Source organism: Hemicordylus capensis, chromosome 3, assembly GCF_027244095.1.
Source record: "Hemicordylus capensis ecotype Gifberg chromosome 3, rHemCap1.1.pri, whole genome shotgun sequence".
In the NCBI taxonomy this organism is placed as follows: Eukaryota; Metazoa; Chordata; class Lepidosauria; order Squamata; family Cordylidae; genus Hemicordylus; species Hemicordylus capensis.
The window spans coordinates 189,359,055-189,377,393 of NC_069659.1; the positions used below are offsets into that span (position 1 = coordinate 189,359,055).

Genomic DNA, 18,339 nt, shown 5'->3' on the forward strand with positions numbered 1-18,339 from the left:
TGGGTATTTCATGAGCCTCAGCATACTGAAATTTGTAGTTTTCCAGCATTTTTTTGGTCTAGCTACGTCCACTGCTAAATAGTTTTTGAAATTTTAAAAGATTAACAAGCTTGACATATTTTTCAGCTGATGTTATAGTTAAGTTATCTGAAAGATGGGTGTCAGATGTTTGGACAGGGGGCGCAATTTCAGTGCTTGCCCTAGACCAGGGCTTCTCAACCTGTGGGTCCCCCAGATGTAATTAGACTTCAACTCCCATAATTCCCAACCAAAGGCCACTGGGCCTGGGGATTATGGGAGCTGAAGTCCAATAACATCTGGGGACCCACAGGTTGAGAAGCCCTGCCCTAGATGCTATTTTCCCTAGATACGCCTCTGCTCCAGAATCCAATCAGAATGCAATTGCTGTTAAATATGCACATTCGTTAACAAGACTTACAATTCTTTGTACTTGATCCTTTATGTAAAATTAACTACCATTTATCTAAACCAAATAACCTTAATTCTTCTATTTTATCCATCTGTATAGTGTCTGTGAAAAGTCTCATGGTGAGATGAGTGGTGCAGTTTAATTTTTGTTGCTGCAGTTTGAAAATTACAAACCCGTTAAATGTAACCCTAGCTAGGCTGCATTTCATTCACAGCCCAGCAGATGCTCTGTCCTCCTTAGAGTGGGGTGTGCATGAACAACATTTGGGGTGTGCATGAACAACATTTTGAGCACCTTCTGGAAGTAGGGAGTGGGAACTTTAAGAAAGAGGAGAACAGGTTCTTACCTGCTCTCCACTGCCCCATGCAGCTTCCTGCTGGGGTGGTGCACATCGCAAGTACCCCCGCATGGCGCCAGCATGCACATGGCATATGCGCATGTGCCATTTGCATGGTCAGCAACACCAAGCTGACAACGTAGATGGCGCCCGCGCATGTCTGTATGCCATGTGTGTTCTGGCACCGCACTGGGGTATTTGGGATGTGTCCCGCCCCAGCAGGAAGCTGCATGGGGCAGCAGAGAGCAAGTAAGAACTATGCTTCCCTGTAGCACCATGATCTCTACACTCCCCCCCTCCCCCATATATGAGTGTTGATCTACTCAGTTTCTTCTATTTAAAAAATGTTTAGTGCTGGCTTTCAAATATAACATTGTCAGCTGCATAATGGCTTTTTTTTTTAACTTTAATTGGCTTTTAAACCAATTTATCAACGTAGTTTCCAATTTATCCAATAACCAATTTATCAACGTAATTTCAAAATCTCAATGAAGGTTTATTTTAGAGCATGGGTATCAAACATGTTGTCTGCACAGTTACTTTTTCTTGCACATGGTCAGCCGCAATTCAAAGCATTTGCCTGCTTGAAGTGAGCCAGAAAGTGCTGCTCGGCCTCCTGGGCTGGGCTCCTTGGATGCTGTCCCTCTTCTCTCCTCCCTCCCTGCCCCTCCTGGGGTGCACTCTGCCTGCTTGCCTGCCACCCGCTGCTGCTGCCCTTACTGTAACACTGTTTTGCCTGCTCGGTCTGTTGCCGTTCGCTCACTTGCCCTCCCTCCATTGTTCACTGCCACTTGTCTCCTCAGCACTGCACTTCTCCAGCTCCTCCTTTCAAACATCCCACAGAAGCTGCAGTGAAAGGACTCATAGAAGTGTGATCCTGGAGAGATGAGCAGCAGTGAACAATAGAGGGATGGGCAAGCAAGTGGTGACAACAGCTATAGATAGACTCCAAGCAAGTGAAACAGCCAGAAGCACACGGCTTCAGTAACAGCAGCGGTGGCAGATGGGCAGGCATCCCCGGATGGCGAGGCCAGCAAGGAAGGAGAGAAGACAGGTGTCATCTGGGGTCTCTGGTCCAGGGGAAGAGGCGGGAAGAAAACAGAGGGGAAACAACCTGGAAGAGGGGTGGCAACAAGGAGTAAAGAGAGAGCCTGGAAAAGAAAATGTTGACAAGAATATATATTACAATGTGGCCTGACGAGGGAACAATTTTGACTTAAATGGCCCTGAGGCAGATAACTTTGACACCCCTCTTTTAGAGGGTCCTGAAAAAGAGAGAGGTTTCTCTCCAGTGTGAGAGCAAAACATTTACAGCAAAAAGTTTTTTGTTAAGGCTATGGATACAGCTAAAAGGAAATGCTGCCTTTATTCCCTCCCGCCCCTCATGATGAAACCAGAATATCTGTGCACTATGGCAGACTGTTGAAGGGTGTAGAATCTTTATTCTCAGCCCCACTGATTAATCGAGGGAAATTTTAAGGTGCGATTAAAGCTTTCATTGATTAATGACACCAATTAATTAGTTAAAACTTGAAGTTCTGGTTTAACAGTGGTGTTTGGAGCTTTCTACCCTGAGCTTTCTGTCCTTTACTTTCACAGTCATCAGCCCTTTTCTTTTAGTTTTGTCAAGGTTTTGGCTCTAGATGCTCTAGACGTGCGCCGTGCGCTCCTATACTACATGGACCGCACAAAACCCTTTAGGCTCTCTACTCGTCTATTCATATCGTATAAAGGGCCAAGGAAAGGATCCCCAATTTCGAGACAAAGATTGTCCAGATGGCTGGTAGAGCTTATTCTCCTGACATATCATCTACAAGGCAAATCACCTCCAGAAGCCATTAAAGCCCACTCCACCAGGGCTGAAGCTTCCTCTGCTGCACACCTCTCTGGGGTCTCGTTCAGGGATATCTGTAAGGCCGCAACTTGGTCTTCGGAGTCTCCCTTTATTAAGCACTACGCCATAGATGTACGCTCTGCGGCAGAGGCCTCCTTTGGGAGAAGTGTTTTGAAACAGGTGTTGTTTTGACTACTGCTCCCCCCTCCTACTGGAGCTTGCTAAACACCCATTCTTATGGACATCGACGGATCTCGAACCAGATAAACAGGTTGCTCACCTGTAACTGATGATCTGGTAGAGATCCGTCGATATCCATAAGACCCTCCCAACCTTCCCCTCTGCAGTAGTGCTACTTCTATGTGCGTACAGGTGTGTGGCTTCCATCCTCTTCAGGATATTCCCCCTTTTTCATAGATGAACTTACCTAATTTAAAAAAAAAAAAAAGACTTTAGATTATCATCCTCCACGGCGGTCGTCCAAGAACTGAGGGACTACGCGCCTCAGCCGCGCCTTATATAGCACGCAGCAGCGTGGGGGCGTGGCTTGGGCGCTTCGACGAGCTCAGGCATAGATACCGTGGGGTTCCTGCGCAGGCGCAGAGCCCATTCTTATGGATATCGACGGATCTCTACCAGATCATCAGTTACAGGTGAGCAACCTGTTTTTCTTTCTGGAAAAACATTTTAAAATGGTTTTTCATGAATTTTTTAAATTTAAAATAAACCAGTGTCTCATCTTTTAAAACTAAATTTAAAAACGGGTTGCATTCAGAGCAGTGCTCATAGAAATCATTTCCCCTGCCTTCCCCTTAATGCCGCCTCTGCACACACACACACACACAGAGCAAAGGCTGTTACTGATTGCTGAGGGATTTTTGGCAACCTTATGGGGTGCAGTGTGGGTGACAGAAGGGAGAGGAGGGATTCCTTGAAAACCAGGAGGAGGTACCTTCTGCATGTAGAACCCTGCAACTATTGGCTGCGTAATGTTTTGGAAACAAGGGGATTCTAGGAAAGATTGCTGTTTCCTGTCAAATCTATCCAGGACATTTCTCTTCCAATAGACACTCATTGCTTTGGATCTAAAATTAGTATGACTTTGATTAGAATACTAGATTTTGAAAGGCCACTGTTATGAAATGTTTGAATAATCTTCCGTTGGCTTCAGCCCTTCTATTCCTGAATGGAAACTGAAACTCTATTTGAATGGGTTTAGTATTAATTGTATTTTATGCCAGTCAAAGACTAAAATAAAATCAGGATGATGACGGTTTAAAATCATCATCAGTCTAAATCCCTGAAATTTACAAATTTAGTAATTCTTATATTTTAAACAAATCTGTTCTGAATTGTATCTTTTGGGTCACAAATATTTGTTACTTTGCACTGAAAAGTTTGAGGTAAAAACAGAAATAGTTTTTAATGTGAAAACTAATTCTCAAATGTAAATTGGGGAAATAAATTAGTTTTAGGACAGATGTATTGGGAGGAAAATAAAGTCAATTTGAATGTCCATGTGCAAGATGAAATGTAAATTTGTAAAAGAATTTAGGTGATTAGGCAACTGAAGTGTGAAGACATAACCCATTAGGGGTGTCATGCCAAATTAACATTACCAGGCTTTTTAATGACCTCTCATTTATATCATCCTTATTTACACTTGCACCTGATCTCTGCAGGACGATGGCCATTTTGCAGTATCCATTTTGCAGTATCGGTCATCCGTCTAAATGCCCTCTGTTTAAAGAGAGAATGTATGCCCTATATTCATATAAGAGATTCCACTTCTACCTTTATCTAAAAAGACACACAATTGATATGAAGAGTGATTTAACTTGAGAAAGTGTGTTATAAATCTTGTTCCAACGTGCAGCTTATAGCTGCCAATGTTGCTGTTGCTGTTGGATGCAGAAAGTTCTGAAGTGGAACTGGAGGCAGAAAAGCCCTCTCTAGCTGGCTCACCAAAAAGATGAGAACATTGTCCTTGTTTCCTTCTGTCTCCCCCAAGTGAAAAGGTGGTTCTGGAGAAGACGGAGTTTCATTCTCCTTGGGTTCCCCCTCCATACACATAGGAGAAACTTAGGACCGACAAAAGAAAGTACTTTAACCTAGGAAATTCTCTGCCATGGGATGTGTGGTGATGACCACCAGCTTGGATGGCTTTAAAGAGGGCTTAGACAAATTCATGGAGGAGAGGTCTATTAATGGCTACTAGTCTGGTGGCTATAGGACACCTCCAGCCTCAGAGAAAAGATGCCTCTAAATACCAGTTGCGGGGGAGCAACAGCATGAGAGAGGGTGTGTCATAACCTTTGGGCTTCTCAGGGGCATCTGGTGGGAAACAAGATGCTAGACTAGATAGGCCTTGGGCCTGATCCAGCAGGGCTGTTCTTATGTTCTTATGAGCTAGGCCTCTTCTCCTCTCCTCCCTGCTCTCCCCAAATAGAGAATACAAGATAAGCAGAAGATTGGGTAAAAGGAAAGCTGTCAACTTTTATGGCAGGAACTTGCAATTTGTCTATTTTTCACTTGAAACCCTGCCCTTGTGTGAGTGGAGCTTGAAATTATAACTGAGTGGGAAAGGACTTTTGTAGTATTTGGTTCTTAACTTTAAAAAAAAAATTCAATCCTGCTTTTTAGGCCACTATTTTCACCTGTAGTGGCTCACATCCATAAAAAATGCGACACAAGCTCTGCACTTGGGCTTATAGACCATTATTGTATATTACTACCATTCACAAGTCATGCTTTTCCCATTCCAAATGTTGTCACAACCACTGTTCCCTCTAATTTTTTTGAACTGTGTGCAGAATGAGTTTTGTTCTGGGCGGCAATATCAAGGCAGTTTGTGCACACATACCGTCAGAGTGGAACCTTCCTAATTCATCCTGAGCGGGGTCTAAAATTTACTGAGCTGAGATTTTAAAAGCTTGTGAGCGGGTGCACGTGCACACGCCTTAGAGCAGGCCTGCTCAGCCTTGGCCACCTAGCTGTTTTTGGACTACAGCTCCCATAATCTCCAGCCACAGTGGCCAATAGCCCGGGATTTTGGGAGCTGTAGGCCAACATCTCAGGAGGGCCGAAGCTGAGCAGCTCAGCCTTAGAGGGAACACTGGTCATCCCCCCAACAACAAAAATGGAACCAATCAAAGCATAGCAATACCAACATGACACCAACAGAACAATGGCAAAAAATGAATCAGCAGAGCTCATACAAGTTGCCTTTGCCTGATTTTTGTCGATATGTTCCTCCCACTCTCTCCTACAGTAGTCCAGAGGCTTCCCTTACACTTGGGAGCAAATTTAGGGTGGGTGCAGAGGGCTGTGGTTGGAAGTAGGGGAGGAAAACTTTTTTTGGTGAGTCTGTGAAAGCCTTATTAAACAGGTACAAGTTAGGAGGATACTTGCCATAGTGTGCAAAAATATTCTAATCCTTTAAGAAAAGTAAAGGGACCATAGAACTCCAGTCATGCAACTAGTTCCATGTGGCTACAGGTGTTTTAGACCTGTTTCTTGAATAGCAGCTGCATTGCATACTGCTGTTAAATGAGGAGAGAGTTTAAACAGCAGTGTTTGAGGTAGAATGGGGGCGCTGCTATTCAGACAAAACGTTTTTTAAAAAATCCCACTGGGTGCTCCCTAGCCCTTGGGTAAAGTTGTTCTTTGGATCCTAACCTTTGTATTGGGACCACTTACACATTTTGGATTACCAGACCTTGGTTCAGAATTGAGTGGATGGAAACCTCATTCTTCAAAGGTTTCTGTAAATATTATTTATATTCTAGCTCTGTGTATTTTATTCTTTTCAATTAGGTGTATATCAGCGCTAACTACCTTTTGATTCTGTTAAATCCAAATGGCTGATGAAACCTGTTCTGCTACTTTCTCTGAATTTTCATTGAGGGGCTTTTATCTTCCCCCTAATCCCACCATTTCTGTCAGGACATAATCTCTTTCTCAAATTTACATTTTAATTACAAGGCCAGCTGAACTAGCTAAAATCAATAATGTCAGCATTCAGCAGCCTAACTTTCAGCTTGAAACTCCAGCTTCTCTATTTCCTACTATTGATTTATCTCTTTAACACTGTCTGCTTTATTGCTTCAGGCAAATAGGTGCCATTTGGTCAATTTAAACAAAAAAACAGAGGATTTGGACACTTTAAAAACATTTCTTTCTAAAGGCAAGTATTGGAACAAATTTGAACTAAGGTATTGAAGTAGGGATAATACTGAGTCGAGATCTCTGCCAGTAATCTGGGTCAGAACTTGGTGGTTTTGTTTTTCTTGAGCCTTCTGAAGAGAAAAGAGTAAAACTGAAATTTTGAACAGCTCAAGTTATTATTTGGTGCAAACTACAACTCAAAAATTTTCCTCTGAATATTCTATTTCTAAAATCTCCACGAATTGGCCAACTCTTACACTTCACAAACCTAGAATTGCTTCACACATCAGCCATACACACATACAGTATAATGATAAACCAGGGTTTGTCATTATGGGGACAAGCAGAGCTAAAGATAACTGGGTATCAGATTCACACACTCCCTCTCCATGCACAAAGAGAAGTGATTAAAAGTTACTCCTTTCCCTTTTGAACAAATCACAGTTCCCTATTATGGCCAAGCTGTGAGAAAAGTAGTTAGCAATCATCTGAATCTGGCTAAATCATTGCATGCATACAGTTATTGAGTGGCAGCAAGTATGTGCTGATTATCATTTTCAGGGGCATAGCTGCAATTGAACAGTGGTGTCTGGGAGTCCCGGGAACAAATGTCCCGGGACCCCCAAGGAAGGGGGCACCATTTGGCTGACAGCTTGCTCTCCTCCTCATACTTCTCTGAAGAAAAAAAGCAGGGACAGGGGTCCATCTTCACTTTTTATCCTTGGGCCCACTCCAGTTTTGCTCCATCTTTGACCTCTTTGCTTTTTTTTTCTTTTCTTTTCTTTCTTGCTTTTTTTTTCCTTTTTCTTTTTCTTTTTTCTTTGGTAGGTCTGGAGCGTGTATCGCCTCCAAAACCACTTGGAGTAGGGAGAGCAGGAGAGACAGCAGTAGCAAACTCCCAGATCCAAGCTAAAAGAAATGAAGAAGAACTTGATCCAACATGTGCAGCTGCAACATGGAGAATTATTCAAGACAAACTACCTAGATCAAAATCTCCAGATACCAGGTTGCTATGATTTATATTTTTAAGATTTCTATGCAACATGGATTCAAAGCACTTCTTTGAAACAATAATGGAATGAAAGCATTTGGTAATCGTAGAGCATTAGTAATCATGCTTCCCTCTGTGAGAGACATTTTTTTAAAAAAATTAAATAATTTGATCTTTTGAAGAGAAAGGGGTAGAACAACAGTTTTGGGGAAACAAAAATATTTGTGAAGATTTATATTCAGTGATATTGAAGTACACATGGCAATCCCCCAAATTTCACCTACAATGTGGGAAATCTAAACCTCATTCAACAACTTGTATGTATTGAAATTGAAAATCTCCAGATGTGAACCTGGTTGAAACTTAATTGAAAAACAGTATCATTTAAGAATTCTGAGGGCAGCCATCCACATAAGCCTTGCCTGAATGGAGCACTTCAGTTCACTCATGGGTCTGTGTGGGGAGCTTACTTTTGCTGATTCCTCTCTTTTCTCTGCCCATTGAAAACATGTCCTTGAGGGTTGTCCTCAGGGACATATTTTTGATGGCATAGGAAGCTGCAGAGAGAAGGGGAGTCGGCAAAAATCATTTCCCCTCCCCAGCCCACCATGCTGAGTAGAAGAATTCCACCTGCATAAATCTTAAACTAGTAGATACTGCCCTGAGGTTTTGGGTTTTCTGAACAAACTACTACTCTGTCTAAGTTTATCTTCATGTCTCTTGTTAGGAAGATTATTTGAATTCATATATTTCACCTCAACAGATAAAAGGTAGCTATTCATGCTGCCAATGTAAGAACTGGCATTTTTGGTATAGGGCTGGCCCATCCATATAGGTGACCTAGGCAGTTACTCAGAGCAAAAAGGTTGTAAGGAGCGCCAGTACTGCCATGCCAACATCTCTGCTGCCGCCCTCACCAGACCCCTTCACTGACAAGGCAGCAGCGCCAGTGGAGGAGGAGGCAGAGGAGACCAGGGAACAGCAGGCAGCAGCTCTGGCAGTGCCTGGCAGCAGTGTCTCACAAAATCCAGACTGGGCCATGGCGAGTGTGCGCTGCAGCAAAAGCAGCAGTGGCAGTCCCAGGCACCCTGGTGTTCTGTCTGTTCAGCCGGCTGCTCTCTCTCCTCTGGCACTCAGGCGCAAGTGAGCCATGCACCCGGCAGAGCCTTGCACGGGCCTCCTGGTGCAGAGGGGGCAAAGTGCAGGGTGGCTCAGGGCTTGATGGCAGAGGAGGAGGAGCTGACTCTGTGCATGCACTCTTATCCTGGTCACCAGGCATGCACAGGGATCTGCATTGCTTGGCTGAGAGGAGGCGGGGTGCCAGAGTCATACTTTGCCCAGGGCACCAAAAACCCCTGTGGCATAACTTTTGGTACAATCACCAGCACTTAAATTTCAAATATGATACTACAACACACATAATTATATGTTGTCAGGCATTCATTCACATCTGTGCCAGTGTAGTAGCTGCGGATGCAAAAATATCTAGATGAATAAATCTTACTTTAAAATGGCTTATTACAATTAATGCAGTTAGCTAACTAAAGACAAATAATTGAGGGGGACAGGGGCATAGCAAGGATCCTGGGACAAAAAGTGAAGAGAGGCATGAGGAGGAAAGAAAAGAGCATGCCGTCACCCAGTCAACAAATATGTCTAAAGATGGGTCTGGTTTGAGCTGGTTACTTTTTGTGAAAAAAGTATTAAGATGATACCTTGATGGCTCTCTCCCTTCAATATCAAGAGGCAAAGGACTGCACTCATTTGTTAACAAAAGGGAGGAATCTCCCCTATTCAGAGCACACAGGATAGAGTGGGTATCAGACATTTTTGAACCAAGATGTAGATCTGCATTTCGTTACAGTTGGCGTTTAGAAAATAAAGGAATACAGCTTTAATGGAACACTTGGGAATTATTGTGGTTTGAGGTTCAGATTACCTTAGCATAGGTTGGTGTATGTTAGATGAGTTACTTAGTCATATAGATTATGTATGGCTCACTTATTCTTTCTCTAGATTATCTACAGTGTCACTCCTCTCCACTGCTCAGGATGATAAGCAGACTTCTATCAAAGACAGAAAAAAAGATCACTTCCTTGGAGGACTCTTCTTTCTCTTGCAGTCTCTCCAGTTGTGCTCTAAGCGCTTAGCAGAGAGTGACAGGTTTTTGAGCTTTTTTGTATTTTTGCCGTGGGCATTTTTATCTCACAGTTGACTCTTCTTCCTGAGCTCTTAATTATCAAGCTGAAGCCTCTCCTAGTATATTTATTTATTTATTTTATTATTTATTTATTTACTAGTAACTTTAAGCCCGTTAAAATAACGGGCGCTAGTAGACCTTTGGGGCCAGCTAACTCCGCCTCCTCTGGCCGAGGCCACGGCGCCGCCATCGCCTCGGCCACACCGCGTCCTCCTCCACCCGGCCGGGCCCACCGCCTCCTCTGGCCGAGAGTGGGGGCCCTTTTCTGAGAGTACTGCCCCACTCCCCCTCCGTCCCTTCTGCCCCACACTCTTGCCTCTCTTCCCCTCCCTCCCCACTCTCTTGCCCTCCCCTCCCTGTCAGCCTCCTGCCCCAGTCCCTCCTGCCCTCCCCACTCCCTCTTGCCCTTCCCTCCCCCTCCCTCTGCCCCACTCCCTCTTGCCCTTACTCCTCCCCCCTCACCCTTTCCCCTCCTCCTGCCCCACTCCCTTTTGCCCTTCCCCCTATCCTAAAAGAGCTCACAATGCAAAAAACAAATGCAAGGGAATCACCAGCAACAGCCACTGGAGGAATGTTATGCTGGAACGTATAGGGATAGTTGCTCTCCTCCTGCTATATGCAAGAGAGCCACCACTCTGTCCAGTTAGCTTGGGTATACTATCACATAGAAGGACTGAAGTTGGGATGGGAACAGCCATGTTTGTTTGTTTATGTGTCCCTGATACTCCTGGTATAGAAGCTGGGCTGGCCACAACAAAAGAATTGGATTGGTGGGGGGGGGTGAGAAAAGGGAAGATCCCACTGCCCATACCCTACACCCTCATGCACCTTTCATTCTAATATTAGACCTCCGCCGCCGCCGGTGCAGACGACGGTGCAATAACGGGTGCTGAAAGAGTGCCACGGGCAACCGGGCTGAGAGGGCCGCCGTCGCTGTGGGTGGCCGGGCCGAGAGTTCCGCCGACGCCCAGAGTGCCGTCCGCCGATGCCGCCTTTGGGCTCCCGGCTGGGCGGAGAGATGCGCCGCCGCCAGGAGTGCCGCCCGCCGACGCCATCTCTGGCCTCCTGTCCGGGCGGAAAGTTCAGCCGCCGCTGCCTTTCCATCTCCTGGGGTCGGTCCGGCCCTGCCGCTGCCTTTTCTCCCCTCCCTGCGGCGGGCCTGGCCCCGCCGCCTTGGCTTTCCCCGCGGCAGGGCCGGTCCCGCCGCTGCCGCATTTTTTAAATAGGTTTTTGGGTGGACAGAGTTATTTTTAATAGGCTTTGGGTGAGCTGGGTCCAAATCTGTTTTGTGCCTGTCTGCATTTCAGTCCCTTCAACCTGTAAACTCATTATGACAGATTTTTGCTGATAATTAAAGACCAAAGCGGAGAACAAGATATATAATGCAGGGAAGGAATTTTAAAAAGTGGATGTACATGCCATACCAGAACAATGAATTGGATGACTTTGATGTCAAGAGGTCTTGATATCAATTTAATCAAATTGTCCCTGACTACAGCCAAAAAAGAGTTAAATGTTGTTGGAGGAATAATCATTGGCATTGCTAAAGCAAACAAAGATTAAGCAGATGGAACCTGTCATATAATGGAAATATTTCTAACACAGTGAATCAACCACTGGAAGGAAGAGCTATGGTTCAAAGGGCGAAACAGAGTTACTAACTGTTTTGCAAACATTGAACTCTTTTTTTCCTCCCCTGACAAGGTTTTAGCTCTTCTACTGAATATTGCAAACAAGAACTAAGTAATAATAGCTTTTCAGGATTTGTTTCAGAATGCTTGGAAGCTAAGAAAATTTTTGAAGTTCTGAAAGCAAGACTGATAGAACAAATAATAAAAAAATTAATTACACTGTGAAGAACAGTGCTTTGACAGTATGCAGTCTAGGGATGTGCAAATAGGGGTGTGCACGGAACTGCAGAGCTGCGGTCCGGCACTGTGGGGTGGGTTCCTTTAAGGGTGGGGGAGGGTTTACTTACCCCTCCCGCCGCTTTCCCCGCTCCAGCGCGCATATTCTTTGTAGTAATTGGGAGCGAGCTTCATGTCTCTTTGACACGCGTGTGCACTTCAAGGAGACGTGAAGCTCGCACGCGACGTGCGCGTGCGCAAAAGGTTGCGGCAAGCCTTTTGCACTTAAGCGGGAGAAGGGGCGGCAGGGAGGTATCCTGCCACCCCAATTACTACAAAGAATGCGCACGCTGGAGGGGGGCAAGTGGCGGGAGGGGTAAGTAAACCCTCCCCCGCCCTTAAATGAACCCACCCGAACCGGTCCGGACAGTCTGGAGGCCTTTAGAATGGTCTCCAGACCGGTCCGGACCCATCCCTATGTGCAAATTGATTCAAATTCGTCCTTAATGCAATTAAAAGAAAGACAACTCCAAAGAATCTAGAGCAGGGCTACTTAACTTCAGCCCTCCTGCAGATGTTGGCCTACAACTCCCATAATCCCTGGCTATTGGCCACTGTGGCTAGGGATTATGGGAGTTGTAGTTCATATACCTTCAAGTACTTGGTTGATATGTTTTATTTGATCTGTTCCTGCAGGTGCAAAATGTAGTCATGGATATAATCTTCAATAGATTATCACATTAAAACAGGTGCCAGAATGAAAAGTGGTGATAGAAGAATGGAGAGCAGAATTATCCCTTCATTTGGAGCTCATTTGGAGCTCATTTGGAGCTTTGTTGATGAGCTGCTTATGGATCAGGCAAGATCTAATTTATCATCTGCCGTAGCTAGATTTTGTTGGTCAATTGTAGGATTGACCAACAAAATCTAGCTACGGCAGATGATAAATTAGATCTTGCCTGATCCATAAGCAGCTCATCAACAAAGCTCCAAATGAAGTTAGTCATTGTTACTGATGGGTTCTGCAATTAAGAGAAAGTTGAGTTCTGTCCAAATACATGTGTTGCAAAATGTGTGGCAAAGCATGAAGAGGTGCCCACCAGAGTAATCCTCTCTAATAAAGAGCTAAGTGAGTGTCTGTGCCTTTCGAACGTTGGGGATCTGCGGCCGTGTCTCCCTGGGCTGTTCTGGGCATGCGTGAAGCGCAGGCCCAGAACAGTCCAAGGGAGACACAGCCGCCGACACCAGGCAGCCATGTTGGGGCCGGGAGAAGGAGAAGCGGCCACCGCCAACGCCGGGAGGAGAGTGCGGGCGAGGCGGTGGTGGCAGAGCCGTGGCCTCGGCCAGAGCTGGCGGTGGCCGCGGCGGGGCAACTGGCAGCGGAAGTGCGGGTGAGGTGGCGGCGGGGCGACTGGCCCCGATGATGGCGGCCACCGCCGTGGAAGTGTGGCCGAGGCGGCGGCAAAGCCGCGGCCTCGGCAAGAGGTGGCAGGGGCCGCGGCGGGGCGACTGGCCGCGGCGGGGCGGACTGGAAAGGACTGGGCCCGCTGGCGGCCGCACTTCCTCTCCTGGCCCCATGGGCGGCCATTTTGCCCCAATCGTTGCCGTGGTTAAAAAAATTGCTGCCGCCGCCGACCACCCTCCCAACTGCTGAGTCCTCCTTACCCCAGCCCGCGTCCGTCGGGCGATGAAAGTCCTTAATTTTAGAGGGAGAGAGGAGCTTGCAAACAGAGCTCCTCTCTGTGCAAAGGCTCTGCCCGAACTGGCGCTATGGACGCAAAGGACGCAATAGGCGTCCTTTACTCCCAAAGCGCCAGTTCGGGAAGAGGCTTTGCAGAGAGAGGAGCTCTGCTTGCGAGCTCCTCTCTCCCTCTCAAATTAAGGACTTCTATCGCCCGACTGACACGGGCCGGGGTAAGGAGGACTCGGCAGTTGGGAGGGCAGGCGGCGGCCGCAGCGGCATTTATATGGGCCGATTTGGCCCATAATCATGGGGGGGGGCGCAGAGGAGAAATCGGGCAGCTGGGAGGGCGGGCAGGCGTTTTGGCCCTTAATCAGGTTGCGGGTAAAAAAACCTAGCGCCCGTTATTACAACGGGCTGAAAAATACTAGTTATCCATAATAGCCCTGTCTAGTTGTTATCTCCCTGTGCTCATTGACCACTGGGCAAGTTAGAGTACATTTGGAAGTTCTTCCCTTAGGACTGCAAGAGGTATTGGAGTTTTCCAAAGAAACAGCCTTTGTTTTTGCTCTCTTTGATACAAATCTCCTTATCACACTGAGCAGTGGAGTGAAACCAAATTGTTTGGAGAGGCACTGTAACCTTATGAAGGGCAGGTAAGGATTCTGCCATTCTACTTAACTAAGTTAAGGAGGTAATTGTAATGGAAGATGCAGAACTCATATTACTGATTGTCTTTACTAGGTACTGCCTTGGAAAGTCATGAAGAGTTGTGCATTGTGTACTGAGCATATGGCATTATCATTCCTTGTTTTTAGTGTCATGTTGACATGATAGAAAACAACCATGTTGACATGATAGAAGTTACAATAGGTCTAATTTTCTGATTATAATGTGCTCTCACCCTCCCACTTTAATAAGAGCCTTGGTCCATGACATGGCGATATACATTTTAGGGAGGGAAAGGAAACATTTTTACAACTAACCACTTCTTTCCTCACAGAGCTACTCCTGTCCTCTCCTCTCCCCAAACCAGTGGGCTCAAATCTGAATGATTGGATAAGCATTCAAATCAGTGATCTCCCTGCCTCTTCATCTTAATGTACTCTAGAATATATGTGGAAGCAGTTCCTAACCCTGCCAGCAAGAAAACTGTTTCCTGCTTAGGCAAGTTATAGAATTTGCACTAATAAGTAGTAGGTCTCCTTTTCCAAGCAACTTTGCAGCAAAGAAAGGGGAAGAGAAACAAATCCAAGTTTAGTGGTGTGTATAACAAATGGAAAAACTAATTTCCCTCCGTTTTCTTTTAAAATATAGCACTGCATACTACACATAGGGGCTTATTATAATTAGAAAATTACAGTATGACAGGAATGCAAATGGCTACTAAAAGTGTTTTGTAATTTGTAAGAGTGAAGTTATCACATACTATTTTCTCAGTTTCTTAACTTGATCTCGAAAATCTAGGAATTCTTCGGATTCAGCAGCTTCTGGAGAACCCAGTAATAAGCATGATGAAGAGAAAGCCAAGGCTCCTCTGGTACCTTTTGGGTTAGATCTTTTCTACTGGGGACAAGAGCAACCAACAGCTGGCAAGATTCTTAAGTAAATATACCCACATTTTATTCTAAAATATTTCTTCTAAAATATTAAAATTTCCTTTGGGGGGGGGTTACCAGTTCCATGCAAATCCTTAGAAATCCTAGTATATCAGCATATTACTCTAAGAAGGAAATATGTGTTACCCAGAATAAAATAGAAAGTAAATGTTATTGTGATTGTATACAAAATGCTAGCACTTTTATATGTGCAGATCTAGATATTTTAAGAACAAGGGTTCTTCTGAGTGGTCTCTGTCCATCACACAGATGGGCTTCACACCTGTGTGGAGAACTTATCAGAACACTCACAAGCTTTTTATTTATTTTTTAAGCTAGGCTCCACCCATATGCACCTTAGTCATGTGATCTACACCCTTCACCTCAGTTCTTTTTCATCCGCCAAAGAGGTCACCTCTTAAGACGCTCACAGGCTTCTGTACTTTGTCACATATTCTTCTGTCTCACATTATTTTATTTCTAGGTTTATTCCATTCTGAACATACTTCTCTCTATTAATTTTTGTGTTTTAGTTTTTCCCTTGTGGATAATTGTAAATCCCCCACACCACACCACCCTCTCCTCACCCTCTGCAGGTGAGGGAATCACTGAGGTGAACTCTGGTGGTGTATGGCTGGTAAAGTGGCCTTTAAACACTGCTTACAGCATTCCCTTCCTCAGATGGCCATAGCTTTTGCCTAATTTGCCTGGGGGAATCTCACCAGACCTCAAACTGCGTTTACTGCCAGAAGTTTTCAAAACAAGCTAAACGAAATCGAACCTCCTGCTTACATCTGCACCTCTGGGAAACAGCTATGTCAGTGACCAACCGAGCAGGCAATAACTTCTAAAATTGTACCTAATGTTGGTACTGTGTCTGGGGTGGCCAATTTACCACCAGGAGGGCCTGGGACTCCCTTGGAGATTTCCTCTTCCTCCACTGTGCTCAGGTCTCCAAGTAATTTCTGGAGACTTTGGCAAAGCCACACTCGGGCGCTCCCGAAAAAGCAAAGCCTTTGTGGTCTGGCAAGGAATCTCCTTCACAAGCTGCCAGTGGCCACAAGAAAAAGGAGAAGGCACATTCCCACTCAGTACCCAAAAAGACACTGGTACTGATGACACTGGAATCCACAGCACCCTTGGCTGCTTCCGCGCATGCGCAAATGACCGTCAAGTCCAGCAAGCTATCAGATTCACAATTGCAAACTGCAAAGCCAAAAAAGAAGAAGAAACATGGTCATAGTGCTGACCAGAATCAGCAGGGCACTTCGGTACCGGCATAGGGTTCAGTTATTGTACCGAACATGGGGCTTCCCCCTTTGCCTGGTCCTGCTCTTCCCCTACAAATGACTTCCCATCAACAGCCGTCCACTAGGGCACAGGACAGAGCTTCTCAGTACGAGCAGGAGGACCTTTTCTGTTTCTCTGAACTGGACACAGACCGTTATGACTCAGAGGAGGACTCCTGTTCTTTTGTTAGTGTACATGGGGATAGGCAACCCCCTCCTCACCATTCTATAAAGTATAACCCTACTCATGACTTTGCTTCTGCTGCAGTGATTACTCTGATGACGAAGATCGTTATCGCAGGTCTAAAGAGTATGATACCTACCATAGGGAATACGTTTTTAGTACTGCAGGAGGAGGCATAGGCGCCACTCAAGGTCACCTCTGAGATATTTCAGATCAAGGTCACGCTCTCCATATGTACGTCCAGCCGAACCGGACGTCACTTATAGGAACCGAACCCCTCCCTATGGGCATCCCTGCTCTTCCTCCTTTGGCCAGAAAAACAGGGAGGCATTGGGGGCAAAAACCTGAGGGGATGCACACTCGCTGGCCAAGCAGGCAACCCCATACCTAGAACAACAGGCAGGACATCCTTTGGCCAGTTCCCAACTGCGACTGCCAACATCTGTGCCTTCCGTCACTCAAAACCAAGGTTCTGAGATAGCCACCATTCTGCAGACGTCTGGCTTCACTGCCATTCCAGCTATTGACCCAGTTGACCCAGACCTCCCAAAGAAAATTTTGAAGACTTCTGATTCATCATCTGACTCAGAGTCAGATTCGAGTCTCTTGTCCTCCTACGAGAATGCCCCTTCCGCGGAAAAGGGAGGATGCTTTAGCTCCGTCCTCTCTGTCTGGTGATACCAAAATGTTTTCCGCTTATATGTCTGCAGTGGCCAGGTCCCTAGGTGTATTACTGCAAGAAGAGGCCACTCCTTCCACTAACCCTCTTTTCAACATTTTGGACAATGATTCTTCCAGGCTGATGGCTCTTCCTTGGTTGCTTGGTGATGATCCAAATGTACAATATGACAGTGAAAGCCTACATCAGTCGACAAGGTGGCAACTCTTCAAGGTGGCTGTCCCCTCCGCTAGGAGGGTGAGTGAATTACGGGCCCTGAGGGTTGATCCGCCATACCTTCAGTTTCACAAGGACAAGGTTGTGCTCAGGCCAGATGTACAATTTTTTCCTAAAGTGGTCCCTGTGTTTCACCGTTCTTTACCACTTACTTTACCTGTGTTTTTCCAGAACCCTTCCTTGGATGTGGAGCGCAGGTTACATCATTTGGATGTTAGAAGGGCATTGTCTTTCTATGTCCAGAGATCTGCTGAGTGGAGGAAAACTCCTTCCCTGTTTGTTCTCATCATCATCATCATCATCATCATCAATTTTATTACAGCTGTTGGCCAGCAAAAATAGAAGTAACAAATATGTCCAATACATCAATCAATAAACAATGCTAAAACACAATAAAACAAGATACAAGTGTTTGTTCTCTGTGATGGCCCTATTTGTTGCAAGCCACTTTGAACATATTTGTATAGAAAAGCGGTTTACAGTTAAAGCTGACTATAACAGCCAGGATGCTCAGAGGTGATAGTAGTGTCTTTTGTTTTTAAATTCTTCTGTACAGTGATGCGTGTTGAGCTGCATTTTAAAAGTGGGCAACTAAATCTAACAGAACTTGATGCTGTGTGCTACTTAGATAGATGCTGAAATGCTAATCCCTGTCCATCCCGTAAATATATTGTACACCAATAAAAATTGGAGATGTGGAGAGAACTTAATACTGGATCTTTCTTAATGTGCAAGTGTTCCTAAAGCATTGTCAGTTTACAGAATGGAATATACAGTGAATAAGCTGCAAAAGAGCTGACCACTTCAAGAGGTTTGGTCCTATTGATATCATTGCATTGCTACACATATATATATATATATTCTTGTTAGGATTTATTTGTTTTGT

General features: G+C 45.3%; 1 protein-coding gene across 3 annotated transcripts in view; it reads left to right on the top strand.

The window, feature by feature from the left end:
* The window catches only part of UVSSA (UV stimulated scaffold protein A), a 93,411-nt gene that overhangs the window by 38,673 nt on the left and 36,399 nt on the right, over positions 1–18,339 (top strand). For 2 of the 3 annotated variants that reach the window (XM_053304922.1, XM_053304924.1), the window contains 2 exons: positions 7,597–7,774; positions 14,955–15,092. In XM_053304922.1, the coding sequence (XP_053160897.1) occupies positions 7,597–7,774; positions 14,955–15,092 (316 nt within the window). Of the gene's footprint in view, positions 1–7,596; positions 7,775–14,954; positions 15,093–17,624; positions 18,164–18,339 lie in introns of those variants that run through there. The other variant, XM_053304923.1, reaches the window with a different exon arrangement.